At 43.1% G+C, this 24,148-nt stretch overlaps 1 protein-coding gene across 3 annotated transcripts in view; it reads left to right on the top strand.

The window, feature by feature from the left end:
• LOC123374956 overlaps window positions 1–24,148 on the top strand; it is a 71,090-nt gene that overhangs the window by 44,602 nt on the left and 2,340 nt on the right. The window contains exon 4 of one of the 3 annotated variants that reach the window (XM_045025395.1): window positions 15,461–15,916. The exons of 1 other annotated variant lie outside the window; for it this stretch is intronic. In XM_045025395.1, the coding sequence (XP_044881330.1) occupies window positions 15,461–15,529 (69 nt within the window). In that variant the 3' untranslated portion in view covers window positions 15,530–15,916. Of the gene's footprint in view, window positions 1–15,460; window positions 15,917–18,780; window positions 18,878–24,148 lie in introns of those variants that run through there. One more of the 3 variants, XR_006581264.1, reaches the window with a different exon arrangement.

Here is a 24,148-nt window from a genome sequence, read left to right on the forward strand (position 1 = left end):
GTTCCCTGCACTTAGGGTCTTGTCCTATCTGTCTAGGTACCCACATGTCCTCCTTTACTATGGTATCGAAGCCTCTTCTAATTATTAGTAGCTTTTGTCCTCAAAGCCCCTGTGAGGTAGGGCAGGGCCATTATCTTCACTGTATACATACAGAACTGAGGCACAGAGAGACTAAATGACTTACTCAAGGTCACACAAGAAGTCTGTGACTGCGCAGGAAACTGAACTCAGGTCTCCTGAGTCTCGGTCCAGTGCCTTAGCCACAAAACCATCCTCCTTACCCTAACACAAATTGATAACAACAAAGACTCCTATGCCCTTAGTGGTGCTGGATTTTCACCCACATTCAGATGCTCGATTGTGTTGTAAGGCAAGTGTCTTAGAGGAACAGGCAGCAGGTAACTCAGAGAAAGGAAAATTACCTCTTCAACAGACTGACATGAGCTATTCCAGCTGTAACAAACGTAGTGAGAATACAGAAAAAAGTTACTTGACTGAAACATATCTGAGATAGGAAATATAAAAAGGGGTTAACAGACAAGTACAGATCGCCCAAGACCAGAACCAAGTTGAGCTGGAGCAGGAATAATTAGATCTTAAATATATTATTATGAGCTGGATGAAACCTTAGGTATGTCTACACTACGGGAATAGGTTGGGATTAGGTTCTGTATTTTAGCTACTAGACCACACTCAACCCATGACTGTAATTTAGAGATAACATATCAACAAGAATAAAAATTAGATTAGATGGTGAATACAAGAGAACAGCAGGACTTTCTTATATAACAAAATATTTATCAATTAAGAAATGGTCTCTAAATCAAAGAGACTTAAGCACATGCTTAACTTTAAGTACACCTCTACCCTGATATAACGCTGTCCTCGGGAGCCAAAAAATCTTACTGCGTTATAGGTGAAACCAGGTTATATTGAACTTGCTTTGATCCGCCGGAGCACACAGCCCTGCCTCCCCGGAGCGCTGCTTTACTGTGTTATATCCGAATTCGTGTTATATCAGGTCACGTTATATCAAGGTAGAGGTGTATGTTTTTAAGTATTCTGCTGAATAGCAATGGACTTATGCATTTGCTTAAATGCTTTTTGAATCAGGACTCAAGGCCTCAGTCTAGCAAAGTACTTAAATACATATTTAACTTTAAGCATGTGAGCAGTGCCATTGACTTCAGTCAGGTCAACAACAAGCTTAAAGTTGAGCACACACTTAAACATGTTGCTAATTGGAGCATAAGTGAGGAAAGGTTGTAATACCAGGCCCTAATCACCCAGGGCATTAATTTTATTTTCTTAAATGCAGCATTGAAAATATCAGAGGTGGGTTTTTTTTAAATCTTATGCAAAAAACGAATTTCTTTTTAAACAATAGTAACAGCTGATGGAGATGAGAAACCTGATGGAAATAATATGAAGTGGGAGCTGCAAAGATGCTCTTAACCAAGAATTCTAGAAGGTGAAAAAATGTCCTAATTTTACTATTCTTTTTAAATAATTGCTCCAGCAATTGTAACCAAGTGAATGCAAATAGTACACAGAATTAACTAGTCTATCAAGGTAATTCATACAGACAGAAAATAGATGCAACACAACGGAGGAGTAATGGGATAAAAGGAGTTGTCAAGAAACCGACATTATCTCTGTCTGCCCAGAAAATGTGTGAGATTGTTAGATCCAAGCTCCTAAGTCTATGCAGCTGGCTGGCCAGTAGAAATGTCCTTTTAGGTTGCTGAAGACAGATAGCAGGAATAAAGGGCTAAATTAGCTACAACTTTGACAGCCTTTCGGTTAACAAAGAGAGTTAAGGAGTATTGTAATTCTCTTTAGGCCAGAGAAGTAATGATGGCTAATCCTAAAATCAATCCCTTAATCACATCTATCAAATTAGAGGCAGCTGTCAAAAAATAACACACTCAAATGCCTCAGTGAGAGCATGGCTGAGTCCACACAACACAAAGGTCTTTAATCAGATGCTGGACACAGACTAACATGGAGGAATGCTCCATGCATACCAGAATTTCTTCTCTCTTCTTATGGGATGCTGCCACGTTTAATTTAAATTTTCCGGGTATTAAGCCAGTTGTGTGCTTCAGAAATTTGAGTTAAGGCAGGGAGAATTGTGTTTGTGGGCTTGGCTGGCAAACGAAAAGCTGGCCAGACCCAAACCATGGGTCTGATGAATTTGCCCTTTTAAAATCCAGCTAAAAAATTAGTTTGGAAAGTTAAGTCTACTGGACATAGTTTGGCCCATGCTCCCAAAGCGGACACAGATGTATACTGCAAAGTTATCCTTACTGTGTATCTGTAGTCTAGTCAGTGACTGCTCATTGTTCATGTTCTCCATACAGAAGATTCCTCCAAGAGCACATATCTGGAAGCAGGGCATAATAGCTATTCCTGGGTCAGGTGATGTAAGCTTAAAAGCTCCTTGAGCATACAACCCACTCCCAAATCCATTTACACACACTCCTGCCAAAAACAAACAAAAAACCCAACCCTATGCCACTCAGGGCTTGCCTGTTTTCTGGCAAGTACCTATGGTCAGTGTTCAGATACTACGATGATAATTGCACTGTGAAAGATACTAACACATCAGAATTTGGTCCTAGATCTTCTAAGCATGACTGCCAAAATATATTAGAGGGGAAGCATATTTAAAAAGGGTGGAAAATAGACAGAAGATGGACAAAAAAAAATCATGTCTGGCTTGAGGAGGTTGTTCCTTACAAGATTTTTCCTCGTGATTTATCCAGGAGATCTATAACTGGCAGTAATGACAACAAAACTACCCAACTTGAAAACAAACTCCCAAACAATGCAATAAGCATCACATGGGGGGAGGATGGAGACACACCTTTAGGGCACTGTAGCTCCAGCAGCACATGGAGAAGATGTCTTGAAATTCCATCATACAGTAATGGGCCAGATTTAAGCCTATGTTCTAGAGATACTGGAGATAAACATCTCCAAATAGTTTTATTTTAAGATGGATTTTATACGTTTGAGTAGAATCATACAGTTTAGCTTCACCCACTTTTTTCTGTATTTACTCAGGTCCATATTCAGCAAAGTATTTAAGCATATGCTTAATCTCTGCGGGACTAAAACACATTTTCAGTCAGGGCCTCAGTTTCTCAGCTATGAGACACTATAACTGTGTCTGCACTGACAATTTTGTAATAATTTCCCATCAGTCCAGCAGTAGAACTGCTAACGTGGCACAGGTGTTTTACAATCAGATCATCTACAAAGAACGGATCTGAACAAAATTTGCTGGCATCGTGTCTACACTAGCTCTCCCACCATTGCTATCACCAGCAGAGCTGCACTGATACTACATTTCCTGAAAATTGCCCCTACTGACAATGTCTCTGGGATAGAGTTGGATGAAATTTTTTGGCAAAACATTTTTATTGGGATTAAATATCCAGATTTGGGTTGACCCCCATAGTTTGCAGATTCATGCCAATTTCGTCAAATTGTTTTGGTAAAAACAAATCTAAAAAAAAAAATTCTGAAAAGAGCCTAAAAATTTCATTTTGACAGTTTCAAAACATTTTAATTTTTTTGATTCAAGATGACTTGTGAAATATCCTTCAATTTTATTAAACATAAAAATGCCCAAAACCTCAAAATGGAAACAAAACATTGTTTGACCTGAATTCTCCAGTTTACCAAAAAATAAAAACACACACACATTTTGGTTTGACCCAAAATAGCCTTTTTTTAAATTTTTGAAACTGCCAGGAAATCGAAAAAAATCAGTTATTCACCCAGCTCACCCCTGAGTCATATTTGGCAGTCAGTCAAAATTTTGCTTGATTACAGATCACAGATCTTGGCTCAAAGTCACTGAACACTAGCAAGAACTACTTTTCTCTCTCAAAAACTCCCTGAACTGGGATAATCAGTGGGCCTCATTTGCAGATTTCATTAGACACAAAAGGCAAAGATTACAAAAAAAATTCAAAAACTGTTTAAGATGACAAATTAGTAATGGAACAATGTAGGTTGATGGTCTAAAACTTGCTAATTCACTTACCTGTCTAGACTGGATTGCAAGGTTCTGTGCTTCCTCTGCAGAGAGTTTTGGGTGTATGTAAGCTATGTATTTGTTATGAAACTGTTTTGCATACTGGACCTTTACATTTCTAGAAGCCTGCTGGAGGCAAATGCCATTTTGTGTTCAGTTCAGGTACAGCCTTTTACAGAGGAGATGCACACTCTGTCCTTTATTTCTGGACATTTATTTTTGTTCTTTCTTGTTTTGTTGTTTTCCCTTAAGAATATGCCTTGTACATAGAAAACACTGATAAAATCCGTTGTATCCAAATAAGAGCATGGACTGCTTTTATCAGAGGCTGCAGCTCTGCTTTAGGTGGTACCACCAGCTAATCAATTCTTGCAGAGAAATCACTGTGATGGAACTCAACACAATATTACCTCACTCACTTCATCTCTCTAGCCAGCGTTTCTCAAATGTGGCCACCAGGGACTTTTCTTGCAGCCACAGCCTCCTGGGAAGTGATGTGGGGCGGGGTGGGGGGGGAGCAACGGCCTTCTCCCCTAGGGCTGCCAGCAGGGGTTGGGCCCTGCCCATCTCTGGAGACAAAAGCTGGAGGAGCAGGCAGCCAGTGGGTTCCCCACCTTCCCAGGGCTGGTGCGGTCAGGCTTCAGCCCTTGGGTCGCAGGCTCCATTCCCTGGCCGTACGGTGGCAGGCTCTGGCCCCAAGGTCACCCTCCTCCCCGTCCAGTGCCCCTGGCCCCCGCTGCTTCCATATCCACCTCCCCATCCAGGGCTTGCCAGGGCTGAGTAAGTCTGCTGTGAAAAGTGATATATGTGTATGTTTGTTAATATTGCTTTTCACAGCAGACTTAGTAACTAGCACATTTTGGGGAAAAAAGCAACCAAAAAAAGCCAAAAAGTCAAGAACATGCAAAGCACCTTATTTGTGTTTCTATTCTGTTTCGGTCCAGGAAAGAATAGACACAACTGTACATTATTTTTATTATTGAGGCCGCAAAAAAAATCCTACATAAATAAATTACAATGATGGTGTTCAGATCCTCTTGGCTGCACGGTGTCAAAAGATCTTGGTTTGAGATTGTTTTGGGCCAAAAGATACGCAGGATTTTTCTGAGGCAGGTTGTACGGAAAGAAGACAGTTTGGACACATCATACTTCCTCATTCCCCAGCATTCTGCACTACAAAGTAATGTTGAAAGTACGCAGCTCTGATAAATCTTGAGTTTGGTTTTGGTGTTGTATTTTGATGATTTCCAGACTGTACTTAAGCTCCTGAAGATGTTCCTGGCTGTCTTGATTTTGTTACGGATGTCCTGGCTGATGGTGCTGCTCAAGTATGTGAATGTTTCTACATTGGTGAGAACAGGATCCTCTATCCGTACTGGTGATGGGGAGGCAATATTAAAGGTGGAGATGGATCAGTCATGTGCTTTGGATGGAAACTGATTCCATCACCAGAGTAGCAACAGGATGGACACCTGAAGGCAAGCAAAAATGAGGCCGCCTGAAAACAACATGGCAAAGAGCTGTGGAAGACAAGCTGAAAAACCTGGGGCACAGCTGGGGAAGCATTGAAAGACTTGCCAGAAACAGACAGGAGTGGAGGAGCTTCGTCACTGCCCTAAATGCCAGAAGCGTAATAGGGACATCATGATGATGATGATGAAATTAATTACAACGATTTGGACATGGATAGATGCATATTTATTTGTTTTTCTAAAGCTAATTAAGTATTTTAGGAAAAATTATCAGAGCGGCCACCAGCAAGAGATGGTGGCCGCATTCTGAGGCCACCAAAAAAATTGTTGTGAGAACCCCTGATCTAGACATTTTCCAAGTGTAGAGAGGCACAGTAGCCTCCCTCCAATCTTGATGGGGAGTAACCACTCCACAGCCCCTGGTGGGTGGAGCCAAGATAGTCCCGCCCACTGCAACAGAAGTAAAGGGGCAGGACAGGAAGTATCAGAGGCGGGCCCTCCAGCTCAGTTGGGCTGGAGCCAGGGAAGGAGGCAGATATCTCTGCCTCGCTGTGGAACTCCAGACCAGGGACCGAGCTGTACTGCACCCTGCCCCTGGAGGAGACCTAGTGTGGAATGGAGTTGCTGGGACTTCCGTCTACCGTTTACTCCGAGAAGTCTGAGGACCCAAAAATTATGGAGCCACACCAAGGAAGGGGGGTAGGAAGTGGCCCAGGGGAACCAGTCATTAGTCCAGTGGTGTTGCTGGGAAATGAGTCAACATGTTCCAATGACTTCCCCACTGACGGTAGCACCCACCACTGTTAGGGCCCTGGACTGGGACCCAGTGGAATAGGGTGGGCCCAGGTCCCCCTACCGCTAACCCCATCCCTGGGGTGGTGGTCTGGTCACCCTAGGCTGGAAGGCCTGTGCCTTTTTTATGGCTTGTTGCCAGAAGGTCAAAGCCCCAGACTGTGTTTGCTGTCTGATCCAGCCCGAAGTCTGCACCTCAGGATTGCTTGTTGCTTTGCCCCAGCCAGAGGGCCAGAACCCCTAGACTGTCAATTGCTGTTTGCCCAAGCCAGAGGCTGGACAATAGACTGTGTGCTACTCTGCCTGACCTGAGGGCCAGAGCCCATGCCTGCTATTTGACTGCTTGCTGTTTGACATAGTGAAGTGGAGTGGCCTCCCTCTGAGCCTGACGGAGAGGGATGACCACTGAACCACTACACCAAACAGAAGTAAAACGATTTTCAAAAGTAATTCCCCACCCATTAACCACATGTGAATGTGACTGCGGGACCAGAATTTACAGTATTAGTCACGATATCCAGGTAGCAAAATGCACACACAGATTCAAAGCCCAGTCCCGGTCCTAGTGGAGGCAATGCCATGAGTGACTTGCCCAAATCCTCATACAGTTAATGGCACAGGAAAGTTAGAACCTGATTCCCGCTCTGTGTTCAAGTCACTAGACCATGCTATTATTCCTACTTATTACTTGTACTGCAGTAGGGCCGGGGCTTCAGCCATGGACCAGTACACTGGACAGACAAACAACAAAAAGATGGTCCCTCGCCCAGAACGCTACCCTGAGAGATCTTTACAATCTATGAAGATGAATCCTAGTTGTTTTAGGACGCCGACATTCAGGATGGACTTCGGACAATGTTAGAAAAAGTGGCATTAATATGGTTAACTATGAAGATTATACAAGCCTGTTCTAAGACTAAGCTTTGAGCAGAGAGTGAATTGACCAAGAGGATTTACTATAACAGAAAGATGGCCCCGAACAGTACAGAAGTGACAGACCTTTTCCATGTTGTACACAGTGCTGTTGTAGCTGAGTCAGTACCTGGATATTAGAGACCAGGTGGGTGAGGTAATACAACTTCTGTTGGTGAGAGGCACAAGCTTTGGAGCGTACTCTGACCCGAGGAAGAGTTCTGTGTAAGCTCGAAAGCTTGTCTTTCTCTCCAAGAGAAGTAGGTACAATAAAAGATATTCCCTCTCCCACTTTGTCTCGCTAGACATTTCCCAAGCAGAAATAGAACAATTTTCAAAACTAATTCCCCACTCATTAACCCCAAAACAGCATCTCCGTGTCATTGGCAAAACAAAAAAAATTCTGATCCTCGACTGTGATCTATCTTACTGTTTCTTGCCCATTCCTAAACAGGTTCCATCTAAAAGCGATATATTTCTGTCGGGCTGTCAGCTCGATTCACAGCTGTAAAGAAAATTTCATTTTAAAAAGGTGCTCATTCAAAAGGGCCATTTGTACTGTCGTCTCCTTTAAAGCCAACACATGTGATTTAGCACAAAGTGAGAACTCGTTAGCTTAGCCATGCATGCGCGGTGAGGTCGCAGAGCAGACAATGAGTGCAGATGGTAGGGGGCTGCAGATGTATTGGGATCCACAGCTGAAATGCACTGCACTGTGTCCGCAAGTGCTTGGGATACTCTCACAAACTCAGCAGGGTCAAGGGAGAGCTCAGACAAGATTATTGTCATGCAGATTAAAGGTGCTGATCCCCTTTGTAAAACAGACTGGTTCCTTGGGCAAAAATTTTATCTCTTTTATTAGCCTGCTTTGCTTGCTGTCTCTTGCTAACATCCAATTTCCCATTTAGCAAGAAGTTATCACTATATATACACACACGAACATGTGCACAACCCCTCTGCTCCATCCATATACATGTTTGTGGGTGGGGGCCATATAATATATTGTATGTAATGTAATTATTATGGCATGGGAAACGTTTTTTAAATTATCTAGACTACAGTATTCATTTACACACGATTTATAATATAAATAATCAAATTAACATTTCCACTTCACCACTCAGACAATAACTAGGATTTTGGCAGAATTTAAAAGCCACTGTCTCTCCAGTTTAAGTTATATGGTGGGGGACAAGACTGAAAGGAAAGGACAAGAACAATCAGACTTCGTTACTAGCTGTGAATTGCATTTAAATCTAAAAAGGGCTGATGTAGGACAACTGACAAGTACATTTCCCTCCTTCCCACACCCTGTTTGTTTAAAAACATAACAGAAAAGAAAGAAACTGCATTGTGGTACTTGCTGAATTTTAATAAAGATTCAATGAAAACAAAACATATAGCTGCTCTTTCAGTACTAAATGGTATGCATGGTGCTGTGTTGTCCTGATGGCACAGAACTAGTCAGCATGCAAAGCTCTTCATGGTTTCCATCCTCATACGGGACAGACAGTCAGGATCTCTCAATCATAAAGGAACCTACAGCCTAGGAATTAATGCACATTCAGTACAGCTTAAGTAAGCCCCAAGTAGCATCTGGCTATCAGAAGCCACTTGAGTAAAGATAGGTTCGCTTCTCAAATTACCCGAACACACGCAGAACAACGTCTCCCAAGTTGCTCCTTTCAGGTAATGTCAGGATGTAACCAGATTCATCAAATCCAGGAAGGATCGACTAGTCTAGATGAAGGAGAATGAAATTATTTTGAGAATATACCAGAAGAGAGAAGAGTAGAGGGCTAGAAATGAATGGCTATTACTCTTACATTTCAGTAGCTTTATAATTTCAGATAGTGATTCATACTTCTGCTTAAGATTCAAAATCAGGCTGGAAATAAGGCCTACATTTTTAGCAGTGAGAGTAATTAACCACTGGAACAATTTACCAAGGGTCATGATGGATTCATCACTGTAAATTTTTAAGTCAAGACTGGATGTTTTTCAAAATATGCGCTCTAGGAATTATCTGTGGGGAGTTCTATGGCCTATGTTATACAGGATGTCAGACTAGATGATCACAATGGTCCCTTCTGGCCTTGGAATCTATTAATCTATTTATCTATGAATTTCATCTGTAAGTATTTGCACAATATCGTCCTACACTGCTTGAACAAAAAAAAAAAATCTGTGCCCCGACTAATTTTATTTTACAGCTGAAAATAAAAAACAGTCGGGGAAAGAAGGCTTTCAGTGTCAGTGGCTTACAATTAAATGTGTAAGACATAATTGTCTATGTGAGAAATTGTTGTATACCCACATACAGGAGAGTAGTTAAGATTTAACATACAATATATTTTATTGTTCAACACAAAAGCAATGTAATTTACTGGCATTAGAGCTCAGAATTGGGATTTAAAGTTTCTGGGGTTTTTATTTCGAACTTCTCTGTCTTGCTGCTTGAATTTGGGCAAGTCACTTCATTTCTCCATCGCCCAGTTTTCCCCATCCATAAAATGGAGATAATACATGTACCAACTTTTACAAAAGTATTGAGATCCTTGGGCAAAAGGCTATATTTGCACACACTGCCAACATTTACATATATACACCATGTTATGTGAAAGGATTCTCACATGAGAAAGTTCAGAGCCATGTGATAAGGGACATTTATTATTTTCCTGGGGTATCACTTGTACTCTATGCTTCCAAACAGCTACCACTACTGCAGAAAAGTCAACCTGCCAGAAAAAACACGTATCTTTATTTTCATCCAAATTACACTACCTGGTGGTACTGGGTGGGCAACAGTCCTTGATGATTAAGTGCCACGCTAAAAACTCCATGATCCATTTTAGCTACAAACAGATATCACGGACAAGGAAGTGGGAATCTGTCTGTATTCCTAGCCCTGGCAGATCATGAGATACTGAACATTAAAATCCCAATAATGTGGTTGACACAAAAGCTGGTTTAGATCCTTTCTAGAGTTTTCTAAAATGTATTAGCTGTAATTTCTCTCTCTCTCTAAAGTCCATATGGTTGGGTTCATGGTACTAAGGATGCCTGATTTTACAGGTGGAGGAAATACTCATGTAAGGCACCCAAATACCTTTTAATCTACCCTGCAGTGACACCAGGAGGGAAATAGAGAAAAATGAACCCTGGTCTTTCTTCAAAAGTCAGTTTAATCTAATATGGGCTTGCAGACAATAAAATGCTTAATCATAATAATATAGCTATTGCATAGTATCACTACAGGGCAGAGTTAAGGTTGTTTAGGTGCCTTAATTTTTTTCCTCATTGACAATTTAATTAATTTTGAATACATAATTAAATGGAAGCAGGGGAACAAAGGGGAGATACCTGCAGGGGTGGGTGTGGGTGTCTCATATCCCCCAACTGATGCTTCCCCCCTTATTCCCGAGGGAGGTATTCACCTTGCTCAGTTGGAGTCCTGCTCCAATGAACGTGATCTGTCCCTTTGGAATGGAACTCCCTTCTGAGCTTTGTCACAAGGAAAAGCTGCAACGGTAGCATGTGGCTGTGGAACTTTTAAAGAGCAGTGACAGTTCATCTGCCAATGAAAAAACTCTTAACACACATACAGTGCTGTCACCCTCTTGATACTTACTTCAGCCAATAGAACAAGTAACATGCAAATTAGAGTGACCTCAGCTATTGTCCCAGCCCTGTCTAAAGAACTATATAAGAAATTTGGTATTTATTATTTATTATTATTATTATAATAGTTTAGAGGTGGGATTTTTAAAAATACTTAAGGAAATTAGGAGGACAAGTCCTGTTCATTGTCAATGGGGTCTGTGGTCCTAAATCCCTTAGAGCTTTTTGAAATCTCTCCTAGAATAGTAACAGATTCAGCAGCCAAGGCAGTGGCAGTTGGCATGGGAATTAAAAGCCCCCTGGCTCTCCTTTACACCTCACTGTGCTAAACATGAACGTGCATGACATTCAAGAGCTAGCCCTGGCGCTGTCATCAGAACTTTTGGCCTTTCTTAGGGGGACAGCAGGAAGAAAATAAAGAGCACTACAAACGTAGGCCTGAAAAAAGTCCAGTAGCGCTCTTGAAAAAAGAAGGGCAGAGATGAGATACCAGATATGTAGCCGAGCCAAAGTATGCTCCCCCAAGAGACAGACCCAGAAGCCAACCTACAGGATTTTCTTTTGGGCCAGAGAGTTGAAAAAAGGAATTTTTGCTCATAGCTTGCTAATGACCACCACGTACATGTGCCTTCACCTGCATCTGGCTGCCACAAAGTTCTCAGAGTAGCATCCTCCTCCCACTCCTCTCCCCTTCATATGCAGTCTTTGTTTGGATGTAAAGGCTGCACTTTGCTGCAAGGTTAATGTAGACAGCTAGACAAGCCACAGAGCCACTCATACAGAACATGGCAGAGTGCCATCTGCTCTTTTAGCGATACCCCCCTGCCCCTCATCCACACACAGGGCCCAAGGTTCTTTGGGCATGTTTACTAACTGTCAATTAGCTGGTCTCAATACATTGGAAATAGAAAATCAGCCATCCACAACAATCGCCCTTTCCCTATCCCCAAGTGGGGCTCACTCCCCAGAACTTTAGCTGTGAAACCTGATCCTCATGAGACCTTCAAACCGTAAACACAACCCAAACTGTTTGTGTTTTGCTTATTCTCTTTCACGGACTTCCTATATTTTATGAACGGGCCCATTGTGGGCCTCTTATGCAGCAAAGGGGTTATGATCTCTGACGTTAGAAGGACTGGGTGAAAGGCAGCGATCTGCTGTTGCAGTGATCTCATTTGTTTGGGAGGCTTAAGGAGCCTATCCTGAGCGTGTGGGATATTGTGAAGTGCATGGATGCAACAGCAGTGGGTTGGCGAGTGCTGGGAGCATCTGCTTTAGTTTTACCCTTATTACGGCAACCATTTCAGTGCATTCTGCATTTTCCACTTTTGAGAGACTCCAGAGAGGTATGCAAAAATTAGGCATTTAAAGGGAGGTTGTATTCAGCAAGGTGACTATGTAAAGGCACTTTCTTGGCTCACCTTGGGTCAGGTGACACAAACTAGCTTTTATTCCTCTTGCCCCTGCAGATACAGGAGAGTGAAATAGGCTCACCCCACCCACTAGCCTGTCCATTTAGATTGTCAACTCTTTGTGGCAGAGACGGTCTCTTACAGAGCGTTCATAGAGCTCCTAGAAAAAATAGAGGAATCTTGGTAGGGCCTCTAGATGTGAGTAACACAAATATTAATCATTAGCCCCATTTTACAGATCGGGAGATTAAGTGACACTGGTAGCCTATGGCAGACCTGGGAATTACACCTCAGAGCAGTTGACCCATCTCCCTTGCATCCCTTTACTACCTAGATCCCCTTGACTTACAACATGCACTTAAAAACTAGGAAGACAATGAAACAATGAAGAGGGTGGGGCTGAATCTCTCCTCACACCCAATCAGTGCTAGCTGTGTGCCAATGCACAGCAATAGTTCAAGAGCAGAATATCATGTGCCTCACATGCACACAGTTTAGGCCAACAAATCCACTTATTAAAGCCCTTAAGACTTTCAAACAAAAACTCCTGCTGGAGTTTAGCAAAATACTAGCTCAGCAGAGTCCAAGGGCATTTTCATGCAATAACGTTGGCACAAGGAGTTTGAGATCTAGGTCAGAGTCTGAGGTTTCAAACATGAGTCCAAAGTGAAAGAACTAATCAAGAAACAGCCAACGAATCGGGAGCTAAACCCTGCTCTCAGTTCCATTGGTGTACAGGCAGAGTAACTCCACTGGCTTTAACAGGGTTACTCTGGATTTACAGCACACTGGTGTAAATGAGGGGCAGAATCCGGCCTTAACTGTTTAGCCATTGACTGCACCCAGTATTAGAATCACAAAAACCTGCTCAGAAACTCTGGCAGCATTTTAATGGTGAAAAAAATGTAGTCGGTTTGAAGAGACACTCACATGTCAACTGTGAAAACTGTCGGGCCTAGAAGCAACTGGAGTGAAAAGCTTTTGTTTGGATGCCAGCAGCTAATTCAGCCCCTAATTTCTTTCTCTCGCTCTTTTTTTTTTTGAATTGATACACAGAGTTCTCATACAATTAAAAAGAAAAAAATATTTTTCTCTTAACTTTCTGTCTGAGAAGCAATGTATATAAAAATAAATAAATAAATAAATACAAATAAAGAGCAGTCCTGAGGCAGCAGCTTTTGCAGAGGCAGCTTCCTGAAGTGCCTTGGCAGACACTGCGTGTGCATGGTTTGCACAGGGAAGGAATATCTGACACACAATGTCACTGAATTACAGTGATGTCATCAGAGCTGACAACACATTTTTCGAGTGTAGGCAGGCCTGTGTAGTCTGCCTGCCCTAGTGTAATGAGATGGGAGGTTTGGGGTGATCTATAGAGGGGGCAGCAGGCTCGGGTGTGGGGGGGGCTGGCTGCCTGTGCCACCGCTGAGAGCCCCAGGGGCGGCGGGGAGCCCGGCTTGGCCCGTGGAAGAAGGCACAGCTGCACTCTGCTCTTTGGGCGGAGAAGCTGGGTGTCTATTCGGCCTGCAAGGTACCAAGCCGGGCTGCGGGGAGCCGGGGGGTGAGCAGGTCCAGTCCCTGGCCTGGGGAATGGTGTATGTGGGAGCAACCCGGGCACCCCTCCCCCAGCCAGCACCACCCCCTCCAACACCCACCGACCAGCTACCTTTTCTCCTGTGCACCCACCGCCTCAACAATCCACCCTGTCCTGCCACTTTTGCCTCCGGACAACCTCCACCTGGCAATCCCCCGAGCCAGCCACGGTCACCTTCACCCCTGCATCAACCTCGGGACCCCGCCCCTGCCTGCCATCTCCCTCCTGTCCACTCCTCCCTTGTGCAAACCCCTCCCTGCCACCTTCACCCCCCTGCAACAACCCTGGGCACAGACACCCCCCCGCCTGCCAGCCCCTTGCAACAACCCCCTCCGGCTCACTTCTCCCTTGTGCCACTCCCTCCCTGCCACTGCACCCCCTGTAAGGAGCCCCTTTTGTCTCCGTGCAATCTCTTCCCTGCCACTACACCCCCGCCCCCTCCACCCCCTGCAACAATCCCATGCACCCCCCTCTCTGCCACCTTCACCCCCTGGAAGAGCCCCCATATGACCCCCCCTTTTTGCAGCCCCCCCCCATGCCCCTTGCACTTTGTGAACATCTGGGCCCCTGGGGGGAACTTGGCTGTAGGAAGGTGGGGGCTGGACATTGGAGGGGTGGCGCAAGGTGGAAGTTTCGCCTAGGGCACAAAATATCCTTGCACTGACCCTGTTGACAGCATTTGTCTAACCTGCTCTTAAAAATCCCCAATGATGGAGATTCCACAACCTCCCTAGGCAAATTTATTCCAGGGCTTAACCACCCTGACAGGAAGTTTTTCCTAATGTCCAACCTAAACGTCCCTTGCTGCACTTTAAGCCCAGTGCTTCTTGTCCGATCCTCAGATGTTAAGGAGAACATTTTTTCTCCCTCCTCTTTGTAACCTTGGTCCTCCCCATAGTCCTCTTTTCTCCAGACTAAACAAACCAATTTTTTCAATCTTCCCTCAGAGGTCATGTTTTCTGGACCTTTAATCATTTTTGTTGCTCTTCTCTGGACTTTCTCCAATTTATCCACATCTTTCCTGAATTGTGACTCCCAGAACTGGACACACTACTCCAGTTGAGGCCTAATCAGCGCGGAGTAGTGTGGAAGAATTATTTCTCATGTCTTGCTTACAACACTCCTGCTTATACATCCCAGACGGATGTTTGCTTTTTTTTGCAACATTGTGACACTGATGACTCGTATTTAGCTTGTGATCCACTAAAACCCCCAGCTCCCTTTCCGCAGTACTCCTTCCCAGGCAGTCATTTCCCATTTTGTATGTGTGCAACTGATTGTTCTTTCCCAAGCGGAGGACTTCGCATTTGTCCTTATTGAATTTCATCCTATTTACTTCAGATAATTTCTCCTGTTTATCCAAAGCGGTTTGAATTTTACTCCTATCCTCCAAATCACTCGCAACCCCTCCCAGCTTCGTAGCGTCCGCAAACTTTATAAGTGTACTCTGTGCCATTATCTATAAATAAAGATAAAACGTTTCCTAAACTTAACCTAGACTTGGTTCAAGATGAAATCCCTTACCACATGTTTTCAGTACACTGCTGACCAAACTCTGAGGCCAGGATCTGTTTCCAAAGTCCAACAGTTGTTTCTTTTTTCTTCTTAGGTGAAAAGAGAGAGAGAGAGATGGGTACGGAAAGATAACTTGGCGTGTTTTTGCCCCTCACTTTTATAGTTCAGTCATCCTTTGAAATGCATTGTCCTGAGAGCGACCCCCAGATAAAGTTCTTTCCAGCTGAGCAAGGAGACAAGGAGTCTGGTGGGGGAAAGGTTTATGCTGTTGTTTGCTAAGATGCAAATTTGTTTGTTCCTGCCCCGCTCCCTTGCCAAAAAATGGCCACTTGATAGGTGATGGACCATCAGCATTGGTAACACCTGGCTGGGGCATCAACCTTTTTTTTTTTTTTTTGAGCAACAGATTTACTCATTCCCCAAACTTGTCTGGGGAACACATGTGACGTTGTGGTCTAGATAATTTTATAAAAATATGCTAACGAGTGAATATAATGTAACTGGAATATGCTTCATGTAAAAGGTCTCTCGTAAGGTATCATTACAAAGCTTATAATCTACTGAGTGATCATCCTATTTGTGTAAATGTACCACTCTTGTATCTGAAACTAGAAATATGAAATATAACTGAGGGCCTATTGTAATTATGCAAAGTGTGGGCCATTAATGGTGGTTTGGAATCTTGATGACTCCCATTAACCAGGACAATTGTCTGCAGATGGGTGTGTTTTACCTGTAAGTCTTCCTGTATAGGTTTGTGCTGGCAAGTGGGCAATGAAGTCTTGCAGTGACATGTGATGTCACCTGAACTGGAATCCATCTTTAACCTGGTGGCTTTCCATTGAGAGGGAGTGGGTGGGAACCCAGAGAGGGACAGGGGATTCCTGCCTTATGCAAGAGATGTATAAAGGGGTGGAACAGAACAAAGGGAGGAGAGGAGCCATCATGAAGAATCCCCTAGCTACCACCTGAGCTGGAACAAGAGCTGTACCAGGGGGAAAGAATTGTGCCCAGGCCTGGAAGGTGTCCAGTCTGAGGAAAAAACTTACTGAAGCATCTCTGAGGGTGAGATTATCTGTATTCAGTTTGATTAGACATAGATTTGCTCATTTTATTTTATTTTACTTGGTGACTTTGTTCTGTCTGTTACTACTTGGAACCACTGAAATCCTACTTTCTGTATTTAATAAAATCAATTTTTACTTATTAACCCAGAGTATGTGTTAATACCTGGGGGAACAAACAACTGTGCATCTCTATCAGTGTTATAGAGGGCGAACAATTTATGAGTTTACCCCGTATAAGCTTTATACAGGGTAAAATGAATTTATTTGGGTTTAGACCCCATTGGGAGTTGGGCATCTGAGTGCTAAAGACAAGCGCACTTCTGTGGGCTGTTTTCAGGTAAACCTGCAGCTTTGGGGCAAGTAATTCAGACCCTGGGTCTGTGTTGGAGCAGACGAGCGTGTCTGGCTCAGCAGGACAGGGTGCTGGGGTCCCGAGCTGGCAGGGAAGGCAGGGGTAGAAGTAGTCTGGGCACATCAGGTGGCAGCGCCCAAGAGGGTTTCTGTGATCCAGCCCGTCAGAACACACTTCAGTCATGATTTCAGCTTATGTTCATAACTTTACATATAATGTTTATTATTGACCAGCAAGTTACAAATTTTCCAATTGTACCTTACAAGGCATATTTTGTACAAAGATTATTACAATAGCGTGTAGGGTGTGAACACTGGAGTGCATTCTGCCACAGAGGCACAAAGGAGTGTTTACTCCATCAAGCTGAAACTCATGAGTTCTCTTCCTCAAGCAGCAAGTGTGCAGTTTAGCCAATGACGGTGGTGTCTGCATGCAATCATGAATTAGATGCATGAATGGGCACTGGCTCTTCTCCAGCTGATGCTTCCGCTACCACTGACAGCAGGTATTGTGTCCAGCTGTGCAGATTCAGTACTGCACAACTGACGGCTCACTGGATAAAATGGCAACAAATAACTGAGATGTGGCAGGGTGAGGGGAGGAAATCTATGGGCTCAAACTCTCTTATAAGCTACCTCCTCCAGGACATAATTTCACCTTTCTATTGAGGTGAACCACTGGCTAAAATGGGGACGGCGTAATGCCCTTGTCCTTGGGGCTGGAGCATTAAGGTAAAGCTCTGAAGAACAGACGCATCAGAAAATATGAGCTCTCTCATCAGAAGTTTAAGTGACACTTCCCCCGCCCCCATTTGAGAAATTGCCAAGTCAACAGCACTACAGCTTTGAGGCTTTAATTTATTCACAATACAGCTATGGGAGTGGGTAGCTTCCCCATACTGCCCCAATGCTTCTGTATGCCACATTCCTGACCTGGAAATCCTTAGTCCATTCATTCCTTGGCATTTCTGCTGAAACTGGCAACCAAGCATCCATCAAAGACAAAGGAGCTGGTTTTTTGATGTGGGTAGATTATCCACTAGGAACCGAAGCCATCAGCTCATTTAACGTAGTTCACATAGTCACAGATTTCAGTCACTACTAACCTGAGCTGGATTCAAAACTCATAACGGGGAAACGAAAGACTCCATATTGTGTTATCAACCCTTTGGGTCCATCTAGTCCCCTAACAAACAGGAACCACGTGGTTCAGAAGGGAAGAGCAGAGAGCCTCAGTGGTCTGGGTGTTAACATGGGTTAAAATACATTTTTGTTTGAGTAAATATTTGGTCAGCTTGGTTAAAAGCAAACCATCCACTTTGTTATTTTCACCCATTGGCTTGTGGAAGTCTCTTTCCCTGAGTATTGTTTGACAAGGATGAGGACCCAGAAAGCTTAGCTCTGAGAAGTTTATTGGTCTCTGATACGGTCAGTCGTCTCTGACCTTTGCTTTCACTTCACGAGCAAATAACGTTTGGAGAAACTGTTGGTTTTGACAACAGATCAGGTGGTATCTGGCAGGTAGGGGGAGAAAATCTATATTTGGAGCAGTGAGGAAGAATAGATGCATTTTTCCATGGTGTTATCTTGCTGGGACAGACTACTTGCGATTACGACTGACAGTTGAGCACCAGGGTAAACAGCACCTTATCTCTATGGTGCCTGCCTCTGCTGATTTCAGCAACTGTACACTCACTCCTGAGTCATCTAGCTCTGCAAGCTGTTACAGTGACCTCATTTATTTAACAGGTTGTACTATCAAAGCCTATATTAAATAAAACCTAGGATTGTGCCAGGGAAATGTACTGTAGCCTGAAAGAAAAAACTATAAGCAAAAGCTTGCGTGCACCAATAGATTTGGGCATCACGTGGTTCGATTTAAAAAAGCACTTTCATACTACAGAAAGTGATGTAGTTCATGTATAAGCATAAAATCCAAAAGAGAATAAAAACGACTCTCTCTCTCTCTCTCTCGGTTTTGATTTTCCTTCTCTAGTTTTGATACAGGTCTGAAGCCTACTGGGGAAAAGAAGAAGAAAATTCCGAGCAAGAAAAGAAGAAAGTTCTGACTTCCAGCCATTGTTCTCCTCTAACTTGATTTCATTTATAATTGAATCCCAAGTGAAAAAGGTGTCTGACTGATCCACTTTGACTTGCTTTGAAAGGTTATTGACAGGTTGTTAAAATGTACAATTTCCCCACTTCTTGAGAGTATCTGGAACAGCCATTGCCTTGTCCATCATCTTTCTCTCATAAGGACTTTCACCAGCTAGTGACACAAACATGGGAATCCTATTTATTATTTGCTTGAGACAATGCCCGCAACATACCTGGCACTTTCCAGATCCCAAGGAACACCCCTCACTCTAAGGAGCCCAAAATCTAAGGACAGAGACAAGCAGGCAGAAATCAGGGCAAGGGAACAATAAAAGGTATTTTATATACAGACCAACAAGATTCAGTATAGGCAGCACAGCAGAAGTGAGTCTAAGTGGGACGTAAGCATGGAGAGGGCAGGTGCCTTGTGATTAATTCAGGAACGTCACTTGCATATGGTGATAGGTTCTTTAGAAATATTAATACAAGTGATTAAGGTCATTCTCCTCACTTTGGCTAGTAGAGTGACTGGATTTCTCCAGTCATACCTGCACTATAACTACCACCATATTGAGGCCCCTGGTTACAACAGAATAGTGGCCTGACACGTTTAAAATATGATTTGATCTTTGGGCTGTGAGAAGGGGGATCTTCTCACTGAATTATGCTACAGCCTTGCTAAAATTCAAGGTGCAGCACCTGAGTCAGAAACATGGGTAGGTCCCATCCCAGAAAAGAAAGACAAAACTGAACCCTGTGGTGGCACTACTATGATGTAGCAAGATTGCCCAGCAGATTAGCTCTTGTAGTGTAGACATAATCTGAAGTAGAACAAAGTAGCATGAAAATGAGACATGTAGGAGGAAATGCATACATTAATGAATGGCCTCTGAAGGCTAGTTGTGAATTCCCATTTACTCCGTCCCATGAAATAAGCATAAAGGCATACTTGGAATTCAAAAGCAATAGTTTAAAAAAAGATGGAAGGCAATATTTTTTTTTTTTTTTTTTTTACACAAACCAACCAACCTGGAAGATGCACCATGCACCTTCCAACTAACACCCAATAGGGTTCTTGTCATGCTAAAAATCTTAGTAATAGTATGTGAAGACATTTTGTGCCTGTGCTCACACCTCATGGTCATTTTGCGCTGGTTTAACATCACATCTGAAGGATGGAGTCTGTACCAGCACTGGTAGTACACTGCAGTGCACATATGATTTGTAGCTCATGAACCAGTGAGCCAAGACACTGACACACTGGATTGCAATCCAACAGGATCATCAGAATCATAAAAACTCACAAGTCATTGCAAAACAGAAGCATTTCGTGTACTGGTTTGGTTTTGGTGATATTGGCATGTTTTGGTTTTTTGATGGGAGGAAAGTTCCTGGAAGGCAGGAAGTTGAATACGAGACTTATATAATCCTCTGTTCCAGAAGGTACAATTTTAAGAATATTCATATCTACATTTTTGCACCTGTTGCTGGTTGGAAAAGTGAGGAAATCGTCTGAAAAACTGAATAAAAAGGATGGAGCTCACTTCCCAGAGTCCACATTCCATTTCAGGGTTTTTAACTGAACTGATAATGAAATCAGTTCTGTAGCCAGATGTCTGCTTTCATCTCTCTGCCACGCAGCTGGAATCATGCCCACACAATCTCCACCAAAATACTTTCTTTGAAGGCTGTTTGCTAATGGCTTTCAAATAATGTAGAACAAATGTCTCAAAAGTGAAAGTTGACAGATGCCACCTAATGGCCATTTGCATGTTCAGCTACAAAACACTGTGCTATAGTTTGGTCTCAGTTCCAAAGATAGTCTCTTCCTATGGAAATGCAGGGTTAGATTACGAGTGTTTAGTTTAGAGAGGAGACTAATAAGGAAGGACATGATAGAAGTATATGAAATAATTATAGTTACAGAAAAGTAAATTGGACAGTATAAGAAAAAAGGAACAGTCAAACTATAGGCAACATTTAAAACTGAAAAGAAAACATTTTACACAACATAATTCACCTGTGGAACTCACTGTCAAGATATTATTGAGATCAAGAGTATAGAAGGATTTTTTAAAAGGGTTAGACATCCTATGGCTAAGAACAACCACCAAAGTTACGTTAGACAGGATAATTACAGGCACTGCCTATACATCATGATAGTCTTTAATCCCATACTATTTTTTCCACAGGATCCATGCCTCATTCAGTGCAGAAAACAGAATTATATTAAGTTTCCTTAGGGGCTTTTCTGTCATGCTCATTGTTTACAGTACATGAGTGCTTCACAAATATGAACTTATCTTTCCAACATCCCTGGGAGGTGATGTTATCCCCTTTTTACAGAAGGGAAGAAGAGAGACAGCAAGAGTAAGGTCAAAAGTTTCCACTCATTTTGGGTGCCCAATTTGAAACACCATGGGCCTGATTTTTCAGAGTACTTAGCATTACATAGCACTTAGTCTATTCAAAGCACAGCTCCCGTTGACTGCAGTTGCAGCAGAACTGTAGAGCGCACACAACAAACCTGACCTCTGCATATCGATTCAGGTATCCAGTGACTTGTCCAACATCAAGTGTCCAGTGACTGAATGCTGGCAACGGCAGGGACAGAACACAGTTTTCCAAGGCAGCATTCAACTACTTTAACTATGAGATCACTTTCTCTCTTCCTGCAGTCCCCTGCCTCAATCACTACACACCTTCCAGCTTCTGCAGCAAACAAGGCAGGGGTCAGAAAACAGCTTTTTTCACCACATAACCCTAATTCATCCCCAGAGCAGGTCCCTCCTGTGTACTGCAGGAAGCAGGGGTCCTGTGAAAAAAATTAATGTGATCATGCAATTAAAGACTGTCATAATGTGCATGCACAAGGGATGTGTGTGTGTGTGAATGAAGCTTGCAAAGGCATTCCTAACTTTTGATTACTTAATTTTGCAATCTTATTAGTGTTCTTATAACAGTTTGTGTGTAATAATCTACATAGGTTCTTATACCAACTCTTATGATCGTATCTGAGCACTTTCCAGTAGTACATTAAGTAGTATGACTAACATCAGTCACACCTGGTTTTTAGTGCTCAAGAAATTGAGGGGCTGAGAAGAGTTTTCTAGGGAGGCTGGCACAGGGCAGACTTCTCTGCACGACCCTTAGGCAGAGACGGTCCATTCTGCCAAAGTCTGTGGTAGATATGAAATATGGAGACAAAGATGAGACCTTTCACTTACAATTTAAGCCAGGATTTAAAGTCTCCAGTGGTGAAAGGCTCTAATCTACTGCAACAACAGCAACACTGATGCACACTCATCTAAAATAACTTCTCTGTCTGGGCTTGATTTCACTGCCACTGAAATCAATGGGAAAATTTTTGTATTGCAAGTCATTGGATATGCAGTACTCTATTTAAATTCTAATTGCACATGTTAATATATTTTGAACATCATGAGACAGAACGCACAAAACTCTTGTACGTGTGACAAGTTGAGTAAGACCCATAAAATTTTAAATGGAAATTATTTAAGGAATTATGGAATGAAACTTAAACTGAATTACATACCTTATCAAGGTGAAAGAGCAAACAAAGCCACTTCAGAGACCAATTACTATAGGCTTTATTCATTCAAGTTTCCTGGTTCAAAGGGCACAGGCTACAGATCCTTCATGACTGGTCTTCTGACTGATTTCTGGCTCCATACAATTCGTGGAAGATCATTCAATGAGCTTCAGCCTTTTCCCTTCTGTACAGGCCAAAATCCCATCTGATGAACACACATGAAACATGATTATGGTTTATAATTTCATAGCTGCAGTGATGTGTACTCAGTGATACTTACACAGTCAAACCGCTGAAGTCCTCATGAGGAAGGGAGTATTTCCAGGTTGATTGACATTGGTTCTCTGATGATTCCAATTTTTTTTTTTTAATAGCTCCTCAAAATGAGCACCCACATTTTAAGAAAAAATACAAATGTAAGGTCAAAGACACATACTAGTTTAAGTATAAACCAAACATCTGGGGTAAGAAATGGATGGAAATGAAGTTTGATTGCACAGGCCTGGGAATCTGCAGCAGTGCAAAAAGGCATCTAACCGCACTTACCTTCTGAGAGAGTAGCAGGTGATGGGAAGCCAGCCGTAAAGAGGGCAGCTAAGGGGAAAATTCTACTAATGCAATCCTGCCATGGTATCAAAAAGCATTTAATAGGAGGATGTAAAACAGTTCAATATAGTTTGAGCACTTAACATGTAAGAAGGTTACAAGATTTTCAGTATTGACAATATTCATTTAATAGTACTCCATATGTTAAAAACATGTTCCATTGCACATATTAGGCCCTATGGTGATGCTGCACTGTCTGTGTGATCCTCTGTAGGGCTCCTGCATATGGTGATTTGAACAGCTGGCAAGGTTACTTTTTTCTCTTATTGCTTTGGTTCTGCTGTCTGCTGAGCCAACAAACAGCTTTCCTACCAGTCTGTCCAACCTGGGTTTTTCAGCGTTCCTAGCTTCCTACCAACACTGTTGTGGACTGCACATCCTCTGTGCCTGACTTACACTTGCCTTATTTTATATGTTCAGGGTCACAGAATTGTACTCTTTTGTAACTCTGTGGAAGAATTTGGCTCTAGATAACAAGATAGGTAGGGACCATAGTTCATGGACATCCTGAAACAAAGGGAGATTCCTAGTAACCAACAAAAGCATTTAGAGAATAAGCTATTTGGAGAAGAGTTGAAGTCATAATTAAGGCAGTTTTCCCTTAGAATTAGGTCAGTGGTTTTCAAACTTTTTTCTGGCGATCCAGTTGAAGAAAATTGTTGATGCTCAATGGAGTTGGGGATGAGGGGTTTGGGGTGTGGGAGGGGCTCAGCACTGGAACAGAGGGTTGGGGTGCGGGGGGTGAGGGCTGCAGGGTGGGACCTGGAATAAAGGGTTCAGGGTGTGGGAGGTGGCTCTGGGCTGGGGCAGAGGGTTGGGGTGCGGGAGGGTATCAAGGCTCTGGGCTGGGGGTGCAGGCTCTAGGGTGGGGCCAGAGATGAGCAATTTGGGGTACAGGAAGGGGCTCCGGGTTTGGGGGAGGCTCAGGGCTAGGGTAGGGGCACATAGCCCCCATGCCTAGGAGCCGTACCTGCTGCTGGTTGCTTCCAGGCTGCAGCGCGGTGTCCAGAACAGGTAGGGACTAGTCTCCCTTAGCTGGGCAGCACCGCCAATGGGACTTTTAAGGCTGGGTTGGCAGTGCTGACCAGAGCCACCATGACCCAGTGCC

This window comes from Mauremys mutica, chromosome 7, assembly GCF_020497125.1.
Source record: "Mauremys mutica isolate MM-2020 ecotype Southern chromosome 7, ASM2049712v1, whole genome shotgun sequence".
In the NCBI taxonomy this organism is placed as follows: Eukaryota; Metazoa; Chordata; order Testudines; family Geoemydidae; genus Mauremys; species Mauremys mutica.